Source organism: Marmota monax, unplaced genomic scaffold (genome assembly GCF_021218885.2).
Source record: "Marmota monax isolate L192 unplaced genomic scaffold, Marmota_monax_Labrador192_F-V1.1 WCK01_AAM20220418_F8-fsc00027, whole genome shotgun sequence".
Taxonomy (NCBI): Eukaryota; Metazoa; Chordata; class Mammalia; order Rodentia; family Sciuridae; genus Marmota; species Marmota monax.
The window spans coordinates 9,943,776-9,968,840 of record NW_026694617.1 but is presented as its reverse complement, the minus strand read 5'-3'; the positions used below and the strand labels follow the sequence as shown (position 1 = coordinate 9,968,840).

Below are 25,065 nucleotides of genomic sequence, written 5' to 3'. Positions count from 1 at the left end.
TTCGTGGTCCTCTGAGGTTAGCAAAACTGATTTGTGAGTAAAATGGAATCTGGAGTCACCAAGGACTTTGGAGAAGGTGAACATGTGCTGAGGGGGAGAAGCAAAGAGAAGCATAGAGCTAGGTGGGGGTAATGAAAGACTAGGCCACTGGATGGTAGCAAATGGTCACTGAATTTTACAAGGATAAGAAAAATGAGGGAATTTTTTTTTAGGTTTCCAACAGTGCAACTATGTTGAGAGATAGGTCTGGCGGGGAGGTCACTTGCTATTGTCTTGTACTTTCCTGTGTCTTCAGCTCTTCTTGGAGACCAAATGATTTTTGTTGAAGAGTGTCTACATTTGATAACAGACCAGACCTGGAAACCTACAGGTTATTTGGCCTCTGGAGCATCTGAATTTATTATGTCACATATCAGGGCCCTGTTAGCAGGTGTCACACCGGTTCTAGACAAAAATCTATCCCTGGATTAAATTAGAGCACAAAAGAGCTATTTTAGTCCCTCAGAGCAAATCTAAGAGGTTTATTTTACACATTTATGAAAGGGTAGAGGTAAGATTCCTCTTGTTACAGTCTGGATTATACAGAAGCAAGGAAGGAAGTGGGAAGATATGGTAGCATTGACTTGGACTTGGCAGTTAATGTGGAGATACAGAAAAGTCGATGGATTCAGCAAGCTTTGGAGATGTGTGGCTTGCTGAGGGACTGAACGGGAATTTTCATGTACTTCCAATAATTCTGCCAATTAGAAATTCATTGGATTTGCAATCTTTTCTAAAAATGCAAATAAATTTAAGAAGCTTATGACTCGGGCAGGAGTGTAATTTATTCTGAATTAGTTCCACCAGTTTACTTCTGATATCACCTTGCTGAAGTCAGTTATACTAAAGAGAGGAGAATTTTACTTGGGGGAAAAATGTTTCACATAAGAAACATAATCATGTGTGGCACTGAAGGTGAGAGTCTTTTGGAATGAGAGAAGCATCAAGGAGCCCACTGAAACCAGAGTGGTATGTCAGGATTGGAGAACAAGAGAACAAGCAAACTTTGGCCTTCTTTATTTGTAATAGAAACAATCATCACAGCCAGGCGGGGTAGCACAGGAGTGTAATACCAACAACTCTGGAGGCTGAGGCAGGACAATCACAAGGTCCAGGCCAGCCTCAGCAACTTAATGAAACCCTGTCTGAAAAGAAAAAAACTAAAAAAGGACTGGAGATGTCGCTCACTGGTAAAAAGCCCTTAGATTCAATCTTCAGTACAAAAAAGAAGAAAAGAAACCATCACCAGTACCATCTCAGAGAAGTGACTATTTTTGGTCAATGTTTAAAAACAATTTCAATTATGTTATGTCAATGATATTAGTTTATATTTGGTAGCTGGTATGTAGAATTTTGTAAAGACTCAACTTGTTTAGATATAAAAATATTAAAGTTTATTATATTCTTTTTTCTATATGTATTCACATGTTATTTTTAAAAAATGAAGCTATAGATTCTAAAATGTTCAAAATGTTATCTGTGATTCAAATCTTGGTATATATTTCAAACTTCACATGAAAGCCAATGCTCAAAACTAAAATAAAACTACTGGAAAGAATGAGTTATGGGCAAAAAAATTGGCACACTCCTCACCAAGACTTCTTGGATGGAGAAGCTGCACTAAAAAGAACAAAAACAACAACTCAAAACCCAAGTAAAACATTTCTCTTATGTTTTGTTTTGTACTTGTAGTTCTAATATGGGAAGGCAATTTTTTTTATTAAAAAAAAACAAAGAAAGAAACCAAACTTCATAAAAAGCTTCAGAAAGTATTAGTGACATATTTGGGCCAACTAAATATTGTAAAACTTTTTTTATCAAAAGGCAAAGCCTTAAATGGCAAGATAAAAATAAAGTCTTGGTGCTAGTCAGTAAAATTTCCATGGATGCATGCCCTTCCATGTGAGTCACAAGTCTAAGGTCAGGTACACTCTGGCTATGAAAGGAACATACTGTGTTAGCCTTAAGTGCTGCCTCCAAACCCTCCTCTGCATCTGGCCAAAACTCTGTCCTGCCTCACTTGCATGGGTCCCAGCCACATTCACCAGTATTTCATCCCTCACTTCTTAGTATTCTAGTCCCTGCCTACTGCTGAAGATAAAGGCTGGAAGAGCAAGACTCCATAGAGAAAAGGTGCATTGAAATGATGGGATCTCAACATTATTGTCCACAGCTACACTGCGTATTTCTATAGATGATTAAACTGAAGCAAAATTAAGTTTTAAGCCTAGCTCAAAGTTCTAACTCAGATTATGCTTTAGAGTTAGAACTTGTCAGGTGTTCTCTGAAATTGTTGGAGACACTTCTGTATGCATTTTTCATATTGGTGCATATTTTATAAACAGAGGTACTGACTACTTTTGTTCTCAACTATCTTTTCAGATATTTATGTAGCAGACAGCTACATAAATGAAAGATAGAGATGGTATCTCCCTCCACAGGAGAGGGAAAGTGTGGGTTTTTTTCCTCAATCTAACAAAAATCTGGGCAAAAGGCAGACATATTTACTGCCCATTATAAAAGATCCATACTCCCTAAGCTTAGGGTTCCTCTAGTGAAAGAAAAACAGGAAGTACTGAATTGTCACCTAGCTGGTGAATGGGTGTAAATGTTGGGAGTCTGCCTATTGCTATTGCTGTAACTGAGAATATTATTTGTCTCTGACCTAGGTATCTCATGTCTTCTGACAACACCTATAAAACTGTGGCAGGTTGACTTGTGAGCTTGGAAGCAGGGTAAAATTTCAGACCATTTGCAGTTTTTGACAGAAACATAAAATCTCAGTGATAAAAAATCATGCAAAAAGAGAAAATATCAAGTACTGTGAGGTTTGATGCTTGATTTTTCAGATCTAGGATGATGTAATTACCAGGTTTTGAGCATTAGTGATGATATGTAACATGCTTTATTCTTCAAATTAAATTATATACACATATATACATGCATATAGAATTTACTTGATTTTTTAAAATTAAACATATGAAAAGGTTTATTTTTCTGGCTTTATACAATAAAGAAAGCCAACAACTGAAATTAAGTCACACAGTTAATAAGTGATGGATCTTAAGTCTCTGGTTTCAAAATTTGTGTTTTATCAACCTCCAAATAAAACACAGCTAAAATGGCATAGGTCATTTGGCTATAAATAAAATGTCTAGATTATATAGTGTAATGTTTAGTCTTACCATTTTTCTTTTTTTTTAACAGTACTTAGGTACTGACATGCTGTTATCTAATCTGAATTCAATATTAAATATTCAGTATTCACAATAAACAAAAATGTTTTTTATTTTTATGAATATTGAGTTTATATTATATATTGTGTAATCATAGTAGCATCTACAACAAAAGCTACTGTTTATAAAATTTAGATCAGAAAATAATGCTGCAAATACATTCCTTTAAAGCTACACATCTAAAAAAAAATCATCAGCTAGAGAAAGATAATATGGTAGTAGAAATAATTCCATTTAAAAGGCTGTGTATTCCATGAAACTATCTTGTTAGTCACAGAGACAAATAGAAAATTAACATATTAGACAGACTGGGAAAAGGACTACATATGTCTAGACTTTATAGATGTTCTTGAGAATGAAAAATATTTAAAACAAACGAAGACAGAAAATACTTCCCAATTTTATGGAAGCAAAATGTAAAATGTAGGCTTATATAAGACTTGCTTGGGGAATTTTTTTAAATCGATAATCCACTTCAAACCATAAACAGGTTTTCACTTCTATGATTCCATTCTGCTAACTACAATGCTAAAAAAAATAATGTTCTGAATCAACCATTTTGAAACATAAATAACAACAGAGGAAAACATACTTTAAAAATCCACTGAAGGCTCTGTTCAAAATGCAAACAATATTTTTGCAGATTGCTTTAACTAATAGAATGCTGTGTATTTATTGATATAATATTAATGGAAGTAAATTACTTTACTTCTCAGAAAATTACGTTTTTATAAAATTAAAAATGACCCAGTTAGAGCTTACCAAAAAAATTATAGTCAATTGTAATTGTCATATAAAACAATAATTACAGAACCAAATTTATAGAGCTATTTATTTAGAAGTGTATCTTAAATTGAAAGTTGAATTACCAATTCATTTATATTTTACTTCACTATAAATGACAGGAGGAGACTATAGTCCTAACTGCAGAGCATGCCAAAGGGGTTTAGGTTTGCTGTGGATAAGGAAATCCCAGGGAGAGGCTGATAGGCTAATACATATCATCAGTTTTCTGACCACTAAGACATAAATTATTTAAAAAAAAAAAAAACAGAAATAAAGATATGCATATCTAAATTCTAATTATGTAGTGAAATACCGTCTAGGGGCATAAACTATTAAATCTTAAATGGATTTTAAATAAGAAATCTGAGGAACCCCTTCACCAATGAGTTTTAAAGTAGGCCATAATTTTGTCCGTGAGGGTTTATTTCATCTATAAAGGCTTATATACCTTCTGATGTTTTTTCCCACTGTGGGAATCTATGCAGAAACTGGAGGAGGTCATTTTTATCCCAAATTCCTAATATAGTCAAGACACAGAATTTATTCATTCAGTATCCTTTCTTAGACATGTACATTCTAAGGGATTTGAGAAAGGAGAAAAAAAATTTAAGATCAGAATTACTTAATCATAAAAAACAATTTAAAAAAACCCAGAGTTTTATATAACTAAGAACTCTAAAACAATTGCTTTTAAGACAAAGCAGCAATTATTTTAAAGACAAGCAGAAAAGAGGAAAAGAAATATACATCTAGAAAATTAAAAGGAAAATGGAAAATAAAAAAATGCCGTTGCTAGGCTTATTATCATGATCTTCCCAACAGCAAAACCTGTGGATTATAGAAGATATGGAGATAACAGAACTGAGAGACAAAGGACCTAAAGGTGGTATTCCGAGAACTGGTAGCTTGGTGTCTGCTTAAGACACATATGTCATGAGTTTATACACAAGGAAACAAAATGAAGATTACCTGGAAATCTTCTAATTATTTGACATAATCCTTCCTTTCTGCAAAGCTGTTGCTGTATTTCTGGCACTATATTTATCTGAAAAGAACAAAAAGGACTCTATTGAGTTAGGTATTCATAAATGGTAAAGCAGAGGAAACACAAAAACTTAGAGTCTACATGTAAAGCACAGTCTACACCATCCACACCCAACCTTCAAATTGAGTCTACATTCATATTCAGAATATGAAAATGATTTGATAACAAAAAAATCTTGCCCTTAGAAATCTTCAAAATATTTGGGAATGCTTTTGAAAGCTGTTTTTAGATTTCAAAGTTGTTGCTTCATATAAAAGGAAATACTTATGGCAAATATAGTAACACAAAAAACTTGACTGTTTCAAATTTTGCATTGCAAAAAATAGTACTAAAATACCTCAAAGTTAACTAAATTCCAGAGATCCAGAAGCCTTCAGTGATTTGCGTCACACAGTTATTCAGTGGTAATTCAGTGTTAAATCTGTTTCAAAACTTTGCATTCAGTCTTCATACTGAAGGGCATTATTGCTTTCAGACATGAAAGCCAATCACCACAAATTTCTATTTTAAGCAAAATTGCTTCTTAGAAAGACTTGTAAGTTCTATCATAAATTCAAATATAGTTTTTTTTTGCTTACAAAGAAAAGATGCAAACAAATTTAATTCTCTCCTTTTGTGAATTTATAGATTAATAAGCTGTCATCAACTAAATCCCCAAACTAAGGCCACATATGGTAAAACCTTGTTAAAACCAACGAAAAGAAATCCATGTGAATTGGCTTAAAAATCAGATTCATTTTGGAGACATTATTGATTTCCTTCTAACTAATTCATCCTAACTTAACAAACCATTGTAGTTTCTCCATTGTGCCCTGCTGGCATGACTAGATAAAAGGAACTCAGCTCTTCTTGAGGAAAAAAAAAAAGAGGACACCAAAAAACATGGTTATAGTGTCACTTTTGCATTTAATAGAATTGTCACATTGAGTGTATCTTTCTGCCTTATTTCAGTTTATTCTTTGTAAAATAAAGCATTGAGAGCCTTTGGTCTCTGAGTTCTACTTCGGGTCTAAGATTTTATCAATTCTATAATTAGCTGTAGTGTTTTAAAAAATGATTCATTAACAACAGTGCTTTGAAATATTGCATCAATTAAATATCCTCTAACATTTGCAATCTTATTAACCTGTTTATTTATTTAGTAAACTTCCTTTCCTTCAATAATAGGTAGAAGAAGAACAAACTTTAGCCCAGATCCTATATGAATGAAGCTTGGGCTTCAGCAGAACCCACTACTGCATTAGGAGCACCCTAAATACTGTATTTTTTAAAAAGTCTACAAGGATACCAAAATCTAAGTTGCTTACACTCATTTGCAGTGGGAATTGGGAAAAGGCTGTCAGGGCAGTAGATTTTTTGTTTTAGGGTTGTATATTTTTCTCAAATTCAAAAATGAGAGTTCAGGGTCTGATGGTAAGAAAATAAGGGCTACCATAAAGCTCTGGATGCTTCAATTCAGAATTCTCGAGAGGAGCTGGAGGGACTGGCAGAACACTGCTAAGGTACTGAGAATCCAGAATGGAAATGATTGTGGTTGTTTAAATGAACACTCAAAGTCTGTTTCTAAATTAGATTCTGACAAGCTTTGAAAGTCAATGAAATTGAACCATTTTCTCCACATAAGGCAGCAATCACACCATTGCTAGTGACTTGATAGAAATACTCAGAAAGAGATCCAGTACTACGTAAGCAGCATCAAAGGCCAGAGACTGGCTCCATTTCTTTTCTAATTCTCTCCTAAAGGGTTCAGAGTAAATGTGCTGCACTGTGGATGCAACTGTGTTATGCCATCCCATCCTATGCACACTGAAGGGAATTGAGGAGTCCTGGTGAATGAATAACAATAACTACAGAATTTATGTAGATACAGCAATGGTAGAATACGGCTAGCCAGTATTTCAGACACAAGGATAGATTACTGGGTCTTGTCAAAGAGATGACTTGATGTGAGGCACAGGTTCAGGAAGATAAACTGAATCAGGAATAGCAAAGGACTTGCTTCAAAAAATCAAAGTCAAGCCAAGTGAAGCAACATCCTATACTTCTGCCTCCTATTTCCCTTAGTCACCCCATGCACACAACCCAATGACTTCTCCATGTGCTCTTTCCTCCAAAGTATATCTTTAGAATTCTGAAGAGTGGGAGACGATATAATCGTGGTGACATGTGACACCAGAAATATCATCTCTATTCAGCTCTGGAACTGAGCAACAAATTAAGCAGTTAAATGAGCAACTCACAAAAATTGACATTAGACCAGTAGAGTACAGGACAGGGATTGAGGGATAGAGAGAAGGGGAGAGGGTAAGGACATACTAGGGAATGCAATCTACCAAACTATTCAAGTTGACATAGAAATAAACCACAATGATGTATATATATATGATATATTTACATATCTGATATATATTCCACTGTTATAGTTTGGATGTGAGGTATCCCCCAAATCTCCTGTGTTTCTATAGAAATATTCAGAATTAAAAGAATTGAAGTGTAAGAGCTGTAAACTAATCAGTCCATCCTAGTTTAAATGGGCTAAATGGTAACTAGGCAGGTGGGGAATGGCTGGAGGAGGTGGGACACTTGGAAGCCTGCCCTGGAAGGGTACATCTTCCTAGAAGCCCTTTCTCCCCGCTCTCTCTAGGCTTCCCTGCTATGAGCTGAGCAGCTTTCTCCACTGAGCCCTTGGAACATGTTGCTTTACCTTGGGCCCAGAACAATGGAGTCTGCTGTCTGTGGACAGAGACCTCTGATACCATGAGCCAAAGTCAACTTTTCCCTCTCCGAGTGGTTCTTGTCCCATATTTTGGTCATCACAATGGAAAAATTAAAACTTTCACTCATTAAAATATCAATAGAAAAGAAATCAATAGAGTTGAGCAAGCAGATCTGAGGAGGGAGAAAGACAGGGAAAGGGAAGATTGGGGAATGAGATTGATTAAATTATGTACATATATGAATAAAACATAATGTATCCTATTATTATGTACAATCACAATGTAGCAATTTAAAGCAGAAATAAGGAGCAACTGAGTACAAAAAGGTGAAAACATTCAAGGGTCATGGATTATACAGTGTTCCAATCCAACCCTTTGGATTATTAAAGCTAATAATGTTCTCCTATATCTTAATGCCTTTTGTTTTTAAATTTATCACAAAATATATAATTTTGCATCATTACTAAGTGGAATATCATCAGAGTTTTAATTTGGATTAACTGACTTATATAGTGAAGAGTTTCTTCAGTTTAACTTTGCAATAATTTTCATAGCTTTTACTTTATTTCTAAAGAGCAATTTTAGGTTCACAGCAAAACTAAGCAGAAGGCATAGAAATTTGCCAAATATCCCATGCTCCCAAGTTTCAACATCCTCAGCACAAATGGTACATTTGTTACACTTAATGAACCTACACTGACATGTCATTATCAGTCAAATAATCATTTTAGTAAATACCAATATTACATTGGGTTTGAATGCTTTAAATACAAATAATACAGTGTCTGTATTATACATAGACTGCAATTTTTCTAACTTGGCACAAAACTTTTTTGAAAGGTCTAGTACTCGTATATAAAATAATAATGATATTCATACCCTGGGATATTTCCAAGAGATGAAATTGGGAGAAATAAAATGCTCATTTTAAAAGATTTTGATCCCAGCACACCTTCCACAAACTTAATCTGTGATAAGATGTTTTAATTTGTATTCATTAACTGTTGTCAGAAGCAAAAGAAAAATCACTCTTCTTTTGAGACTTATTTCATTAACAAAAGCAAAAATTACAATGAGCATTTAGAAAGTGTGCATAAATCAGAAAAAACTAAAACCATACTAATATAATTAACTTGTTAAGAAGAGTAGACATTTGGATATGAATTATTGATAAACTGAAAAAAAGTACCTAAGAATCTAGTCACTGGAATAATGAGAATAACAAGCACATAACATTATCTCTTAGGAAACTGTTTTTTTTATATATATATCCATAGACATATTTATGACTTTTATCAAAAATTAGTCCTTCTCCCAAACTATCCAATGTCACCAGCAAGGAAAAGAATTAATGAGAAGAAATTTTTAAAAAGCTAATCAAAGAAAGAAAGGTTTTTGTTTTTTGTTTTTTATTTTCCCCCTTCCCAGGTGTTTCACAATTATCGTTCCACAAATTTCACCTGACAGAGCCCAGCATGCTTTACAATAACAACCATTTCTGTAGTTCTCAGTGTGTCAAGTACTAAAAACAGCATCCTGATTTTAGGGACTACTAATCCTACAAACATTTAAAGCTAGAAATGAATCCCTCTGCTTTGCAACACCAGCACCAGTCTGTTTGAGATGAGATAGAGCCCCAGTTAGTAAACTTAGTGTTACCCAAATAGTGGCTCTCACTTCAATTTCAATGTTACACAGGCCAAGACAGTTTTAAATTCATGTTTCAGTCTTCCTGACTAGAGAGACTCATGGCCATTTCATTATCAATTACAGATATTACGATCGCTTCCATTAAGCACTAAAATTACAAAGTTCTAATGTGGCTAGTAATCCTTGTTCAAACAGGTGCCCTTTTTCTGTTCCCTCCAAGGTCATTGTCAATTCCACAACATCCCCAACCAAGTTGAAGCAATTTCTGTTTTGACTATTTATGTTATTTACATAAATGTGTCACGGTTCATAAAGCTTCAAATTATTCACTCTCCAAAATGATAGTGATCTACATGTATCATTGAGAATTTATGTATTCTTTAAAAATACTTATTAGGTTAGGCTGCAAGTTTAGTGCCCAAATACTTATTTTGAAATGTTCTATTGATATGATTGAGAAATCAGAAATTTAAAGTCAGCTGCCTCGGTGTGAATCTTGGTTGCTTTATTAATTAGCTATGAGCCCTTACACAAGTTTCTTAGCCTCTCTGTGTTTCCAGCCTCATCATCTGTAAAGAATGCACATGAATAAATATGTAAGCACTTAGAACGGGGCTTGGCACATAGTAAGGTAATGTATTAGCTATTATTATTCATTGTTTTCTATCTTTAACGCATCTCCTAGCTATATTTCACCATTCCCATTGTCACTCCACAAGTCCAAGTCATACTCATCTCAGTACCACATTATTGCAATAACTGGTCCTTGCTCACTGGGTACTTGTGTTAACATAGCAGCCAGAGCAATCCTGTAAAAACTGTAAATGGACTCATGTTACCTTTCTGCTCAGAATCCTCCAATAACCCTCAACCTCACCAAGAATAAAAGCCATAGTCCTTACAAGGGACTCCAGAACCCCCAACTATTGAGTCTTCCACTATGAGTATATCTCGGTCCTCACCTCCCAACTACACTCATTTTACTCCAGTCTCCTGGGACTCATATTCTTCACACAAGCAAAACACCCTCTTTTTACTGTACGCCCATTGTTTCCTTCCTCTGTGTCTGTGGTTTTACCCTAGTCCCCAGTATAAGAGGCCATCTTCTAGGCCATACTCAAATGTTTCTTTCTTGGTGGAATCTCCTCCACTCATCTAAAACTCAACCTCCCAGTGTTTTCTCACCTTAGTTTATTTTTCTTTTTTAGTACTAAGTACTATAAAAGTACATTTTTGTCATCTAAAGAATCCATATTTTTATCTAGTGATCTCTTTTCCCTTTATCTCCATATAAGTAACTAAGCTCCCTAAGAGTGGGGAAGTTTTTTTGTCTATGTTGTTTGTTAACAGCTATATTCTCAGTGCCTAAAACAGTTTTTAATACAGATGTTTAATAAATAATTAGAACGAACAAAGGGATAGATGAATAAATCAATGAATGGATAAAAAATAAATGAATGATTTGATAAAGCCAAGAATAATGTTACTGAGACATTCAACAAGGAAAGCCTCTCAGGGATTTTGTGGCCTGAATCTTGATAAATGGCAGTATAAATTTAGTGTAAAAGTAAGCCTCAAGACAAGAAGTTTCTCATATGAGACTTTTTCTATTTTTTTAAATAAAAGTAATCCAGACATAACCACATTGATAGAAAGAACTCTTTCTTATAGAAGATTTCCAGTAAATTATTGTAAATGGAATGAGAGAAATAGGAAATTGACATTAGATGAACAGAATAATAATTATTGTGGGAAAGATCTATTTCTAGATATTAAAATTATTGGGCCAAAGTTTAAAGAGAAGATATTAACACAGTCTCAAGGTATCATTCCCTATGATATATATTAATCACAAAGGGGAAAAACAGTAATTCCACTGTGGAAAAACCCATAGATGCCATCTTCCCCAACAGATGAAGGTTAACATCACTACTAAAAAAAAAAAAAAAGCCAAACAGACATCACATGCCTTCTGATATTATGAACTGAGAAAGGCATATAATTTCTGTGACATTCCTTTCAAAAATCTGTAATATTATTATAAAACTCCAGATAAAGTCTGGAGGCATAGCTCAGTGGTAAAGTGCTCACCTAGTATGCACGAGGCCCTACGTTTAATCCCCAGCATCAAAAGAAAGCAAGAAAGAAAAAAAAGAAAACATCAGGTGAGTCCATATGGAGGAACATTATACAAAATACTTGACTGGTACTTGAAAAATGTCAAGGTCATGAAGGAAAAAAATGATTGAGGAATGGTCAGAGATTGGAGGAGACTATAGAAAGATCACAACTATATATAATAAGGGCTGTTAGATTGACTCCTAGAACAGAAAAAGGACATATAAGTTTTAAAAAATGAGAAAGTTTGCATATTGTTTACAATTTGCTGAATATTTTGTTTTAATGATAATTTCTTAGTTTTGATAAAGGTACCATGTTTATGTAAGATGTTAACCTTAAAGTTCAGTGAAGGATATGTGAGAAACTTTGTATTATTGTTGTAATTTTTCTATAAAGATAGAACTATTTCAAAACTTAAAATTAGAAACAGAATCTCATCATTACTGACACTGTGCTTTGTAATTTCCTTCTTAATTTATTTGTCCTACATCCCTATTATCATCTTCTGTGATGGTTAATCTTGGTTGTCCACTTGCATGGATTGAGAATGCCTACAAAATTGGTAAAGCACACTCCTGGGCTTGTCTGTGAAGCTGTTTCCAGAAATAAATGGCATGTGGGTAAGTAAACAGTGCGGAAACCTACTCTGAATAAGTGTGGCACCATCCAATAAGGCAGGAACCCAGATGAAATAAAAAGCAGAAGGAGGAAGCTCAAGGGAACTCGACCAAGGGCAGAAGCTTGATTCATCTTGAGTGGGTACAGTTTTTGCTGCTACCATCATCAGGGACATCAGATTCCAGTTTCTTCAGTTTTTGGACAAGGACTCATACCAGTGACTCTCCAGGGACATTCCAGGTCTTCAGCCTTGGACTTGAGGTACACCATTGGTCCCTGATGTTCCTAGGCATCCAGTTTCTTGAATTGAGCAGCTACTGGTTTCCCCAACTCTCCAGCTTGCAGAAAACCATTGTGGGAATATCCAGCCTCTGACTGTGTCAGCCTATCTAATAATGCAAAATTACATGCACATTCTATTGGCTCTATTGCTACAGATAACACTGATTAATACAATTTCTCCATTGCCATCACTGGGTGTTCTGCTCTATTCTGTCCTCATCACATATTCCACTGATGTCCTGTGACTCTCATGTAAATTTTAAGCTAGCAAATGTCTCAGAGACAGCCCAGTGTCTAATGTCTTCTAATTTTAGGAAAAGATACTGAAAGCTACATTCTCATTGTTCTACATCTAATTCCAGTTCAGATGAAACTGATGAAATGCAAGGACTTTGAGCATATTGAGAACTATGCAGCTATGTAGGCACCTGGGTGATGAAGACATCTGTCACAGAAGCAGCAGCAGAATCCACATTAGTATAGAATGTTCCTCACTGGCCTTTCCTACGGTGGGATGAAACAGGAGGCAAGAACAGGGCATGCAAACACTACTTCTAAGAATATGGGAGATCCCTCTTGGGGAAATTGATGGGAAAGTTGCTGGGGGGTGGTATGCATGGTCCAACAAAATATCAATACTAATGCCAGTGTGAACTCATTTGTCCTCATTTGCTGGTGAAACCTGGCTTTCATTTGCAGGTGAAAGAAAAAGAATAAACAATATGATGCTTTTTAAAAAACACTAGAGATAAACCTGAGGAACTGTGATAATCCTTAGAAAGTGGTGGTGGTACTGAGTCTAATAGACTTAAGTGGCTAACTTAGCAAAGACAGTACATGGTGGTCTCTCAGCCTTGGCACTATTGACATATTGGCTGCATGATTCTTTGTTGTGGGCATCATTACAATATTTAATAGCATCCTTGGATACTAGGAGTATACCCCCACTCACACACAGGTTGTGACAGACCCCAAAATGTCTCTAGATATTGCCCATATTTCCAGGAAGACAAAAATATCTCCTGGTTTAAAATCACTGAGGTAAAAATTGAAGAGAAAAGACATTCCAGGCAAACAAAATACTAAAAATAAAGGTATATTACAGAAAACAGCATAGATGTTTAAGGAGCTATAATCAGTGTAATATTGCTTGTAGCATAACATCTGAACTAGAAAAAAAAAAATAAGAGAACTATTTGGCAGGTCCATTCACAGAGAAGCTTTCCTTTCCAGATCTTCCCACTTTGCTGTTATCAGCAGGCTGACTTTTATGGGTGGCACCATAGACTCTTTCTTACTAAGTTGACAAGAACCAATGGAAGGCAGTGGTAGAAGATTGGTGCCTAGGCGGAGAGAGTTTTAGGTTCTTATCTCTCAGGCTCCCTTTCTTCAGGCCTGTAATTTGGCAAAGGTTACATTTCTTTAAAGCTTCTTCCTAGTGAGAACACTTTCTCACTAAGTTCTGGCTACACCATTCTTTCTCCATATAAGTAACAACGACACATTCTTTCTCCGTACTTGTCTTAAGACCAGGGGTGGTGGAAACCTTAGGATATTGCTGAACTTTAGATGCCTCACAATCTCTTTTGTTTCTTTGACACTGCCAACGTCTCTGTCTAGTTCTCAGTTTCTCCTCAGTTTTACTCTTATAAATGTAGCATATATTTCCTGCTGGAAGGCTAAGGCACCATAAATATTTTAGATGTTACTCTTGAGTTAATGGGAAGTTATTCAAGATTTTAAGCACAAGAATCACAAGCCCAATTCATCTTTTTGTAGTTTTCATCTGACATTAGAGGTCAGGATTGATTTCAGGGGCAAAATATTGCTTTGGAAAAAAAAAACAAAACAACAGTGATGAATATTTAGTATTATCCAGGTAAAAGTGCTGATTTCTGACCAGAAAAAGATCCATAAGTGTAAATGTAGAGAGTAGAAACAATATGAAGATAATGTTAGGGGTCACATTGCTCAGTTGGCTCTTGGTAGGATATAGATGACAAAAGAAAGGAAGGGCTTAGGGGGTTGAAGACCATATTTGGATCTTAGGAGATGATGGAGTGATTGATCATGCTTGTAACCAACAGAACAGAAGCTGTGAGAAGCAGTCCAGAGTTTCTGTATGCAACAGTAGAAGCAAATTTATTGGGGAAAACAATGAATCCATATTTTACCACGCTGAGTTTGAAGTGTATATTGGATGTCCAAGTGGCAGTGCTCAGTAAGCCTGTGCGTAGGCAAGCCTGAAGGCTGCGAGGTGCTCTGAATTTTAGATGAAAACTTAAGAAGGCATCTACTACAAATGGTGGTTGAAATTTGGAGAGTGCTTTTAAGGAACCTGGGCATTTAAAGAGTGGCAAGAGATAAAATAGCCATGAAGAGAGGAGAAGGAATGGCCAAAGATTTACAAAGAGAAAGCTCAGCTAGAAGGTCAAGGGAGTACAGAGTTAAAAGAAGGCAAGAGTAACCCAAACTGTCATTGCAGAATCAGGTACTCAGGGTGGGCTGCTACAGTTCCACTTAGGAAATGGAAAATAACTTGCTTTGGACACTTTTCTCACAGAGAAATTATAAGTAACAACAACACATCAATTTTTCTAGCATAGTGACCAGCAAATAGACCTTGGCTAATTTTTAGTTAACTTTCTAAAAGCATTTACAAAAGTTCACACAATATAGGCAGTAAACCGTGAATGTCAATTCTAAAAGTTAATAACAAATTGTATGAATTTTATCGTAATTTCAGATATTAATACGAATTTGAAAAAGTCTGGACCAGTGTTTTAGAAAATGAAGACTTTACATCTTTCGATGAATATGTGGCCAGGGTCAGCTACATGCTCTAGGCTACAGACTTCTAGATACAGCTGGAGTCCTACCAAGTTCAATAACAGTATCGATAGTAGCTGATGCTGGGGAAGATCCCTTTAAACAAAAAACTGTTGTCATTTCATGGTGAACTGTGTAAGTCACAGCTCATTGGAACTTTCTCTAAATATAGAATGGTTCTAATTTTCAAGACTTTTCTTTTAAACATTGTGTAGCTAAAATGCAGTGTTCAAGAAAGTACATGCACATTTTAAGAGTATTTACCCTTTGATGTGAACTTAACTTGCACATGTCCTCCTTGGACACACAGGGTTTTCCATCAGCTTTCCTTGAAGGCAGACAAATGAGCAGATCCCAGGAGCTCAAATCACCTAACAGCAAAAGAATATGGAAAAGAAAACAATTTTTATGAGATATTTTAAAGGTAGTATTTAGTTCCTCAAATTAAAAAATATAATTATTTAAATCTTAGAACACAAGTAACAGGGATCCTGAATTTACTTCAAAGAAAAAGCCAATATTCACAGTAATTGAAATTCAACTTTTCTAATTTAACAGGATTAACATATTTATATTATATTGTAGAGAAAGTTTAATTATTTGAAAAGATATTATTAAATTACTTTAAAAGATTGAAATTACAACAATTTAAGTTGCTAATTTTATAAATTTATAAATTCTTATTTGAAGATTAGAAGGAAGGAAAATTCTACAATCTTTAAAGATAGAAGAAAGTTGTGAAATCAAATAATGATAAAAAGTCAAAAGAACACATTTTGTCTAGGTTTGGATATTACCACTTTTTTATAGATATAAACATCAAATACACTTTCATCAACTTCTTACAAGAAAAGGAGTATGTGAGGCAGAAAGTAGAATTCAACAAAAACAAAATAGGTTTGTGTAAAAGAAATTTGTGATGTAGCTATAAACAGCACAGTTGAGTTCAAAATACAGGGTACAGTGGACCAATGCAAGTGATATTTCTGCTATTTCACAAAGAACAAAGCTCTTTGTCAGTAAATCATAGTAACTTGTAAAATAATCTCAGGAAAGTACATTCTTGAATAATATCTGTACATTTTAAAATAACATTTGTGTGTGTATTTATTTTCCTTTACTCTCTTTGGCATATATATTATCATGCCTTGTACAAAATGGGTATTTAAAAATACTTGTTGAAAGAATTAATAACTAGTTAGGGGCTGGGGATGTAGTTCAGTGTAGAGCACTTGCCTGGCATATATATATGGCCCTGGGTTCTAATCCCCAGAACTAAAAAAAAAAGAATAACTAGGTAACTAGTTCCTAATAGGATAATAAAAGTGTTACCTCATGGAGAAAAAAAAAAAGAAAGAAAGAAAGACACTTCAATGTTTAATGTTGTTGATAATATATAAATAGGAATCCCAAAAATAATCAAGGGAAATTGGGGACACTGAGCAATGTAGAAAATCATTGACATTGCTTAGGAAATTTTCCCCATTTTTGTATTAAAAATCAATTAAAATAATAATTTCTGTACAGATTGCCTCTTGTTGAACAATCCCAAGATAAACACTCCCTCCAAGTAACTATTCATGCAGGTCTCACCTTTCACTTCCTACATTAGTTATAGTGATTTCTGAAAAGTTTAGGAAATAATCAGCTTCTCCATATCCCTCTCTTTTCAAATTTCCCAGAATTTCCCACTTGAGAAGCATAATGCTTCCAAAGAAAGGCTTCACAAAAGAAAGGACTCACAAGGCAGAGGGCCCTATGTCAATTAGGATCAAAATTCCACTCTCCACCAATCAAATTCTTCTCGGTTGGACAAGTCCTGTGCTATCAGGGCTACTGGTTCCTCTGTTTTCAAATGTCTTGTTGCTGGAAGAGAAACCTTACAGACAAGCAAAGGGATTTGGACACTTCAAAGCCCTAGAACTTCTCTCTTGGCTTAACATATACCAAGATGTTGGAAGATAACACAATAGTCAGGCCACAGGGGAAAGGAGAAATGGTGCAGGCGATTTGGAGATGAGAGAAATCTCTTTGCTGTTAGAGCAATCCGGCCTTAGGCTTGAAAGATCCACCATGCTCCATTTAGCCTCCCTTGGAAGATCTTTAAACCAACCTGACAGCTAGAACCAAATACAATATGATGCTTCCAATACTTCGATTTAAACGTGCAGCTGGCTTTTTCAGTCAAAACCTTTGATTTGGATTCAAAGAATTCAAATCTGTTTTCATTCCATATCACTTCTAGCCCAGGAAATACTAAAACCTTAGGGGGAAAAAAAAAAAAAAACAACAACCTCCTGTCATAAGATTCCCAACTAAATATTTTAAGAAGATAAAGATATGCAAAGAGAAGGATTTTAAATTAAGGACTGCATTGTTTGAGCCTTAAAGGCAGAGTATATATTTTTATATACTCCTCTAAGGCATGCTACCCCTTGCTTCAGAAGGCATACACATGATTTCTAGAGTTGTTAAACAGAAATATATATTTGACCCATAAATGTCTAAAACTAGAAGACACATTTAAATAATTCAAAACATTCAATTTGTTGAGAACCTCCAATGAGTAGAAATATTGTACTAGAAATATGAAAGAAAACAGCAAAAATAAAAGAACAGACGGTTACTGCCCTTAGCAATCTAGTTCTAAAACACTACAAGGAAATTTAGGACAACTTATAAAGCATCACACAGTTTCTTGACATTCATAAGGATGAAACCTTCTCTCTCAAAAGTATTTGATTAATATTTTAAGTTAAAAATCAATAATTTAAAAACTACTCTGTAGCACATAAATTTTCTCTTTAAATGAAGTAAAGTATAACTGAAATTTTAAGAGCTGTTTTCATATACTTCTTCCCTAATTCTTGCTACCATGATCTGGAAAATGCTGATTGTTTCCACAAAAACTCCTATTCCCCTCACTGACTGCTATATCAACCTTGAAAACCTCTAGTTACCAGTTATTCATTCAGTAGCTCTTTCCACTCTACCTTTCTATTTCCAACAATCACAGGGTAACTAACTCCCTTCCCCCGTCCACTCCTGTGCTCCATTTTAATTTTTTATGAAAAGAATTTTTTATTGTTGTTTGTTTTCTTGTTTCATGAGAGATTCTGTGTACTCAACTTTGATTAAAGAAATATACAAGCCATGGTAAAATGTAAGAACTGGAGAGGGAACAAAGCACATACAATAACTAAGTAAATCACATCCTTGGAGCATTGGGGATGAAGATGTATATCTCAGCAAAATTACAAACTAATATATATGGCGGGGCTTGGGGCCAATGTTCCAAGTGCTAAAAGTATGGACATCTAGATGGCCAATGTGAAGGATCTACAGCAGAGATCACAAGCCTGGAGGCACACAGACATCAGATGGGCTGCCTTTGGCCTGCATAGTTTGTTTTGGTTTTGCTTTAATTTTAAGTATTTGCCAAAATGCAAATGTCAACACAATCCACATAAAATTCCAGATTTCGGCCTTCATTGAAAACTTGGAAGCTCTGGAAACACAAGGTCCCTGAAGGCAGCAGAAGGCTGGCGCCAGCTTCCCACATGTTCTCCACCTGGCCCTAGGTCTGCCCCAGTTCTGCATTTCGTAGCAGCATATAGTGTTAGCCCTGCTGGAAAATACTGGTATGCCAGGTCTCCTCTACTCCTTGGTCATTTGGTCAATTGATATTCATTTTTTTTCAGCTTTTAATGAGTTAGATAAAGTGGTTTTCTTAAAATGAATTCAGGCAAGTTATTGTTTGGTCCATGGGTTGCAGAGAAATGTCTGAATATACCCTTTGATCTCCAGAAGATTTGGCATGGTCTTCCACAAGGGTGAGGAAGTTCATTTCAACTCCAAGTACATTTTGTAAGTTGTGTTAAAATTGGCAAGAACTGAAGTGGGGCCTCTCAGAGTCCTTGTTACTCTCAGAGCCTGGACAAATAAGAGTGGTCTGTGGAAATCTTCTTTGCAATGTCTCTTTTCTTAGGTTGTGAAATAAAGTGGCCAATGAGCCATGGATGAGTGGACTGACAACAACTTTTCTCCTTCAAAAGCTCACTTTGGACTCTTTATCATGTGTGCCTGCTTTGGGGCTAATACCCTAGTGACAAATGACCTAGGACAGGTTCTTCCTAGGCATGGGGGCAAATGTTCTTTTGGGGTATCTTTCTCAATGTGCTCCTTCTGCCCCTAGAAGATTGACATTAGAATTATAAGAGCCAAGAAGTCATGGTTGGATGTAGGGGGAGAAAGGCAAAGACCTTCGCTAGTTTGGATGGTAGTTTATTAGGTTTTCCTGGCATGGAGAAAAATGAGAATTCGGTGTGGTTTAGTTTTGCTCTTTAGAATACTGCATTAGAATTTGGGGTCCAAAGCCATAACGAATAAATAATTAGTAATAATAATGATATGAATATCAGCAGCTAATAATTCTTGAGTATTAATAATGTGCCAGGCATTATTCCAAATATTTGTATTAACTCATGTATTCCACACAATACTGTACTGAGTATTTTTTTAGAAGCACAGAAAGGCTCAATAATTTATCCATGGTTATCTATCTGGTTAGTAGTGGGATCACAATTTGAATACAGAAAAGCCAGCTTTGGAGGCCATGTCCTTGGCACCGTTATCCCTTCAAAGAACAAGGAGGCAACAGAAAAAAAATGTAGCTATTGATGCCTTTCATGTATTAATTTATGAAGTACTTCCAACAACCTTGTTGTATACTTTCCAAAAGAGTAGACTGAGACATAGGGAGAAATCATCAAATTGCTCCTTTTCAGGTATTGTTCAATGAATCTATTTTCTCTTGGGACCTTGGAAAAAAGAATGACTCTAACATGTGTAGCTCAGGTATTCTAGACCCATACACAGCAATAATAGTCACTGCATTATTAGCACTGCTGCTGGTAATTTAAACTCAATCTTCATACATAAAAGGAACTAAATAGTTCCCAAATGCTTGTGAGCTCAGAAATTATAAATATTGAGTTGACTTTCACCTATTTTTGAAAAGAAATCCATAAATTATTTTAAGAAGGTTAATATTATATTTTTCCTTTTACAAAGAAATCAAAGATCCTGGGTTAGACCAGCCAAGGTCTTGAATAGAGAGGTCACAGGGCACAGTTCTAGGGAAAACAGGATGAGGATGTTCCATTCTCCTCCGAAAATGACAAAAGCATGAACACTGTACAGGCACCTCTCCTAGAACTACTGCTGATAACACCCATCACTGTCGTGCCTCACAGTGTTTGCTCCAGAAAAGATGAGGACTCACAGCCTATTTTAGAAGGAGAGATCAAGGTCCAGATTTATTAATTGAGGCATACAACAGCAGACTCTAGCTTATATCTCTAAGTGTTGTCAGAAGCCAGCTAACATCTCAGTGTTAAAAACATAAGAGCTATTTTTAAAGGTTTTTGTTTTGTTTTTTAAAAATCCAGCATCTGCCCTTAGGAGTGAGGCTGCCCTTAGAGTATTTCCAGTCTCTTTCAGGCAGGCTGCCAGGTAAAGCAAACAATTGTTTCCTGGCTCACAAATGACCTCCCTCCTTGATAAGGTCTGCAGGATCAGTAATCTAATCTAGAGAAAAACAGAGAACTCTGAGATAGCAACATTCACATTAGCATCATCATATGAAGGCTGTTTATTCTTCAGGAATGAGAACTTTGGCATGCTGTTTAAAAAAAAGAATTATGACCATCAAGTTCACTCTTGCTTCATTTTTATCCACAGCATTTACAACTGACAGGTTGCATATTTCTTGTGTATTTGTATATTAGTTGTCTTCCCTTATTTGAATATAAGCCCCTTGAGGGCAGGGACCGTGTATTCTGTTCCTTGCTTTAGTCTCAGTACTTATGGTAGTGGCTGGGATACAGGAAAGTAAGTACTTGCTACATATTTGTTAAATGCTTAAGTGAGCAAATAACTGACTGTGAGCAGCAGATGATAATTAGAACATAATCAAAATCCAGTCTGTAGAAATGTTATCATAAAAATCAAAAATGGAAGAATAGTAAGAAAAACATTAGTTTCTAGTAAGGAAAAAGGAGGAGAATCCAACAAAAGGAAAATAAAGCCAACTATTCATTGTGTTTACAGAAATTATAAAGACAAATAGCAATTTCCAAGAAGAGAGGAAACTCTTTTATGAACAGTTCTACTTTTGATTGAAGCAGATTTATAAAGTATGGCTTGGAAAATTAATTGGGCTGAGAGTTTCTAGGACACATAACTATCAAAGCTACAGAAACCAATCCTCATTTATTTATTAACAGTATTAGACAATCATATTCCATAAATATACAACTATAATATTTTCAGAAAACCTGTTTTCCTTAGGGTGAAGAATTAAAGATATTTAATTTCTTTTTTCCTCCAGTGCATGCAAATGAAGCTCTCTATCACTATGCTATACCTCCAACCCCAAGATGTTTAATTTTAAAATAATTCATAATATTTCTTTATAATATAACATAGAAGGTTTTTGTATACATTCACAACTCCGTCTGTATAACTTTCTTTTCACAACTGGATTTTAAAATTCTTGCTGAATAACAAAGTCATACTTTCTCAGTAGCCATCCTTTATCATAATTAGTAGATGGTATTATATTCATGAGAACATTTTTAACTTATTGATGATAAATTAGGGCCTATGCTTGATTCTACCAAGACTGCTGGGACATAAATTAGCCAGTACAAATACCTATAGCTTGTCTTAAATCTCTCAAATTGCATTAAACAGTTCCCTATTCTGTACTGTTAATGTGATTGATCTACAGAACAATAACATAGTGCTTATAATTAATTTTATTCATGGCTGTTCTTTAAAGACAAGAAACATTCACCTTATTGTTTCTAACAATCATTATAGTCGATGTTTATTGGATTGAGGATTTCCACTTTCAGAATTAACTTTAAGAGAATTATAAACAAAACCTTGAGATCCTCAATAAATTACAGAACATGGCCACAAAATGTAATTAAGTCTGGTTCTTGATCCCCAAGAGCCTGGCTGTGGATGTTTGCCCTATCTCCATACCCTTCCAGGGCTGAGGATGAAAACTTTGTTTCACAATAGAGAAACTTCAAACCATTCGCTCCCTGATGCTCTAAAGACACACCAGGGATGCAGTTCTTCTGTCCTGATAGCTGACCTCTTTCTGCCATGGGAAAGGTGATAGAGATCATTGAGATGGTTTCTGGGAAGAGTTCTGAGCTCCTGAAAGTCTTCTAATCTACTCATGACCTCAAGAAATCACGACTATCCTTAAACATTGCAAAATAAAAGATTCCTGCTCTGAAGAAACTTACTGTTAAGAAAGACATTAAAAGAAATTGATGAATTTATTCCCATGAAATAAACTCTTTTTTGTAATTTTTAGATTTACATGACAATAGTGTGTGTTTTAATATATTATACATACATGGAATAAAACCCATTACAATTTTGATCCAATTCTTGTGGTTGAACATAACATGGAGTTACACTGGTCATGTATTCATATGTGAGCATAGGAAATTTATGTCCTATTCATTCTACTATCTTTCCTATTTCCATCTCCACTCACTTCCCTTCATTCCCCTTTGTCTAATCCAATGAACTTTTATACTTCCCCTCTCTACCCTCCCTTATCATGGATTAGCATCCACATATCAGAGAGAACATTCAGCCTGGAGAAAGCAGCTGATTCAAGGGCCAGAACAGTAAATATACAGGCATGTAGTATCAGGAAATAAAAACCAAAAAAAAAAAAATCATTTTACTCAAAACCAAACGGAGCAAACAAAAAGCAATGATGGGAGAAATGTCAAAGAGACACTGGAGCCAATGGTCAACCTGAAACAATCTAAGCAACAAAACAAGTAAAATATTGGATTGCAACCTAAAATATAAAATGAATATCCATGAGTCCATGCTGATGCAAACAAATGACTGAGTAAATTAAAAAGTGGACATGAAAAAACAAATCTCCCAGGCAAAAGAAGTCCAAATAAGTTATGTAGGTACTCTGCCTTCAAGGAGATACAGCATAATTTCCCACTTTAAATAAGAACTGTGTATAGTGACTCTCCCAAGAGTTCAGCATGGAAAGCAGAAATAGAAGGATAACTTTACAGTGTGGAAAAACCTTACAAATATAACCCCAGTCAGGTGATCAGGTTAACACCAACAGTGCGATGTCAGCTTGATAGTACATGCCTGTGTCAGTCAGTTCTGGAACCAAAACATCTCACAAGAACAACTTAGAAGAGGAAAGGTTTATTTGGGTCTCACAGTTTCAGAGGTCTCAGTCCAAGATCCGCTGACTCCATTGCTCTGGGACTAAGGTGAGGCAGAACATCATGGCAGAAGAGCACTGTGGAAGGAAAGCTGCTCAATACTTGGCAGCCAGAAAGCAGAGAGAGAATGAAAGGAGCCAGAGAAAAGATATAATCCCGAGGGCACATCCCCAGAAACCTAATTCCTTTAGCCATACTCTCACCTGTCTAAAATTACCATCCAGTAATCCATTCAAACTATCAATTCAGGAAATGATTTAGTCTGCAGATTGGATTAAAACTATCATAATCCAATCTTTCCACCCCTAAACATTCCTGCATTGTCTATCCCACGAGTTTACTGGAGGACACCTTATATCCAAACCATACAATATCCTTATTGCAATGTGATAAGGAAGATGCATTTTCTCTGTGGTCATACTCCCAAACTATGACCCATCTAATGTTGAGGAAAACATCAGGAAAATTCCACTTGAAGGACATCCAAAGAGCTGAGAATTACTTCTCAAAACTGTCAAGGTCATTGAAAGTAAGGAAAGTCTGAGGAAATGTCATAATCAAGAGGAAACAAAGGAGATATGACACTAAAAGTAATGTGGTATCCTGGATGGGATCTTGGAACAGAAAGAATACATTAGACAAAAACTAAGAATATCAGAATAAAGGATGAATTTCAGTTTTTAAAATGTTTGAATAAACAAATTCTCCAGGGGAAATAAGGTAATAACTATTATGTAACTGTAGCTAGATACAAACTCTCATGTCCTAATTGCAGATCTCACCAAAGAATTTGATACTTAGAGTGTTGTTTCACAAAACCAATCGGGATGCAACACCAATAATTACTTCCATGCAAGATGCACATTATATAACCATAAAGAAGAATGAAATTATGGCATTTGCCTATAAGTGGATGGAACTAGAGACTATTATGCTAAATGAAATAAGCCCAACTCAGAAAATTAAAGATCAGATGCTTTCTCTGATATGTGGAAGTTAGTTCAAAATAAGGGGGAAAAAAGAGAAAGACAGAAAGAAGGAAAGGTGGGGGTAGGGGTATTCCATCAAAATAGAAGAAAGAGCAGTGGAGTAGAGAAAGGAAATCGAGGGGTTGAGGGGGATAGGATAAGGGAAGAACAGTGCAATAAATTTTATCTAGCCTTCCTATGTACATATGAATATATCATAGTGAATCTCGCCATTATATATATCCACAAGACACTAATTTAAAAACAAAACTATAAATAAATAGCAGAAAGAGTAGACAGAAGAGAATGGGGGGAGGAGAGAAGGGGGGGAAGGGGAAGTATTTGGGACTAAATTAGAGCACATCATAACCCATGCTTTTGTAATTACACCAAAATGAATCCTAATGTCCTGTATAACTAAAAGAAACCAATAAAAAAAATACCAGGGGACTGAAAAATAGATGAAATTTGAAGTTAAAG

At 35.4% G+C, this 25,065-nt stretch overlaps 1 protein-coding gene across 1 annotated transcript in view; it reads right to left on the bottom strand.

Annotated features, from left to right (window-relative positions):
• Cped1 (cadherin like and PC-esterase domain containing 1) overlaps window positions 1-25,065 on the bottom strand; it is a 263,515-nt gene that overhangs the window by 192,792 nt on the left and 45,658 nt on the right. Inside the window, exons 4-5 of the mRNA XM_046422379.2 lie at window positions 15,588-15,694; window positions 5,031-5,106 (exon numbers count right to left, since the gene is read on the bottom strand). Of these exons, the coding sequence (XP_046278335.1) occupies window positions 5,031-5,106; window positions 15,588-15,694 (183 nt within the window). The remainder of the gene's footprint in view (window positions 1-5,030; window positions 5,107-15,587; window positions 15,695-25,065) is intronic.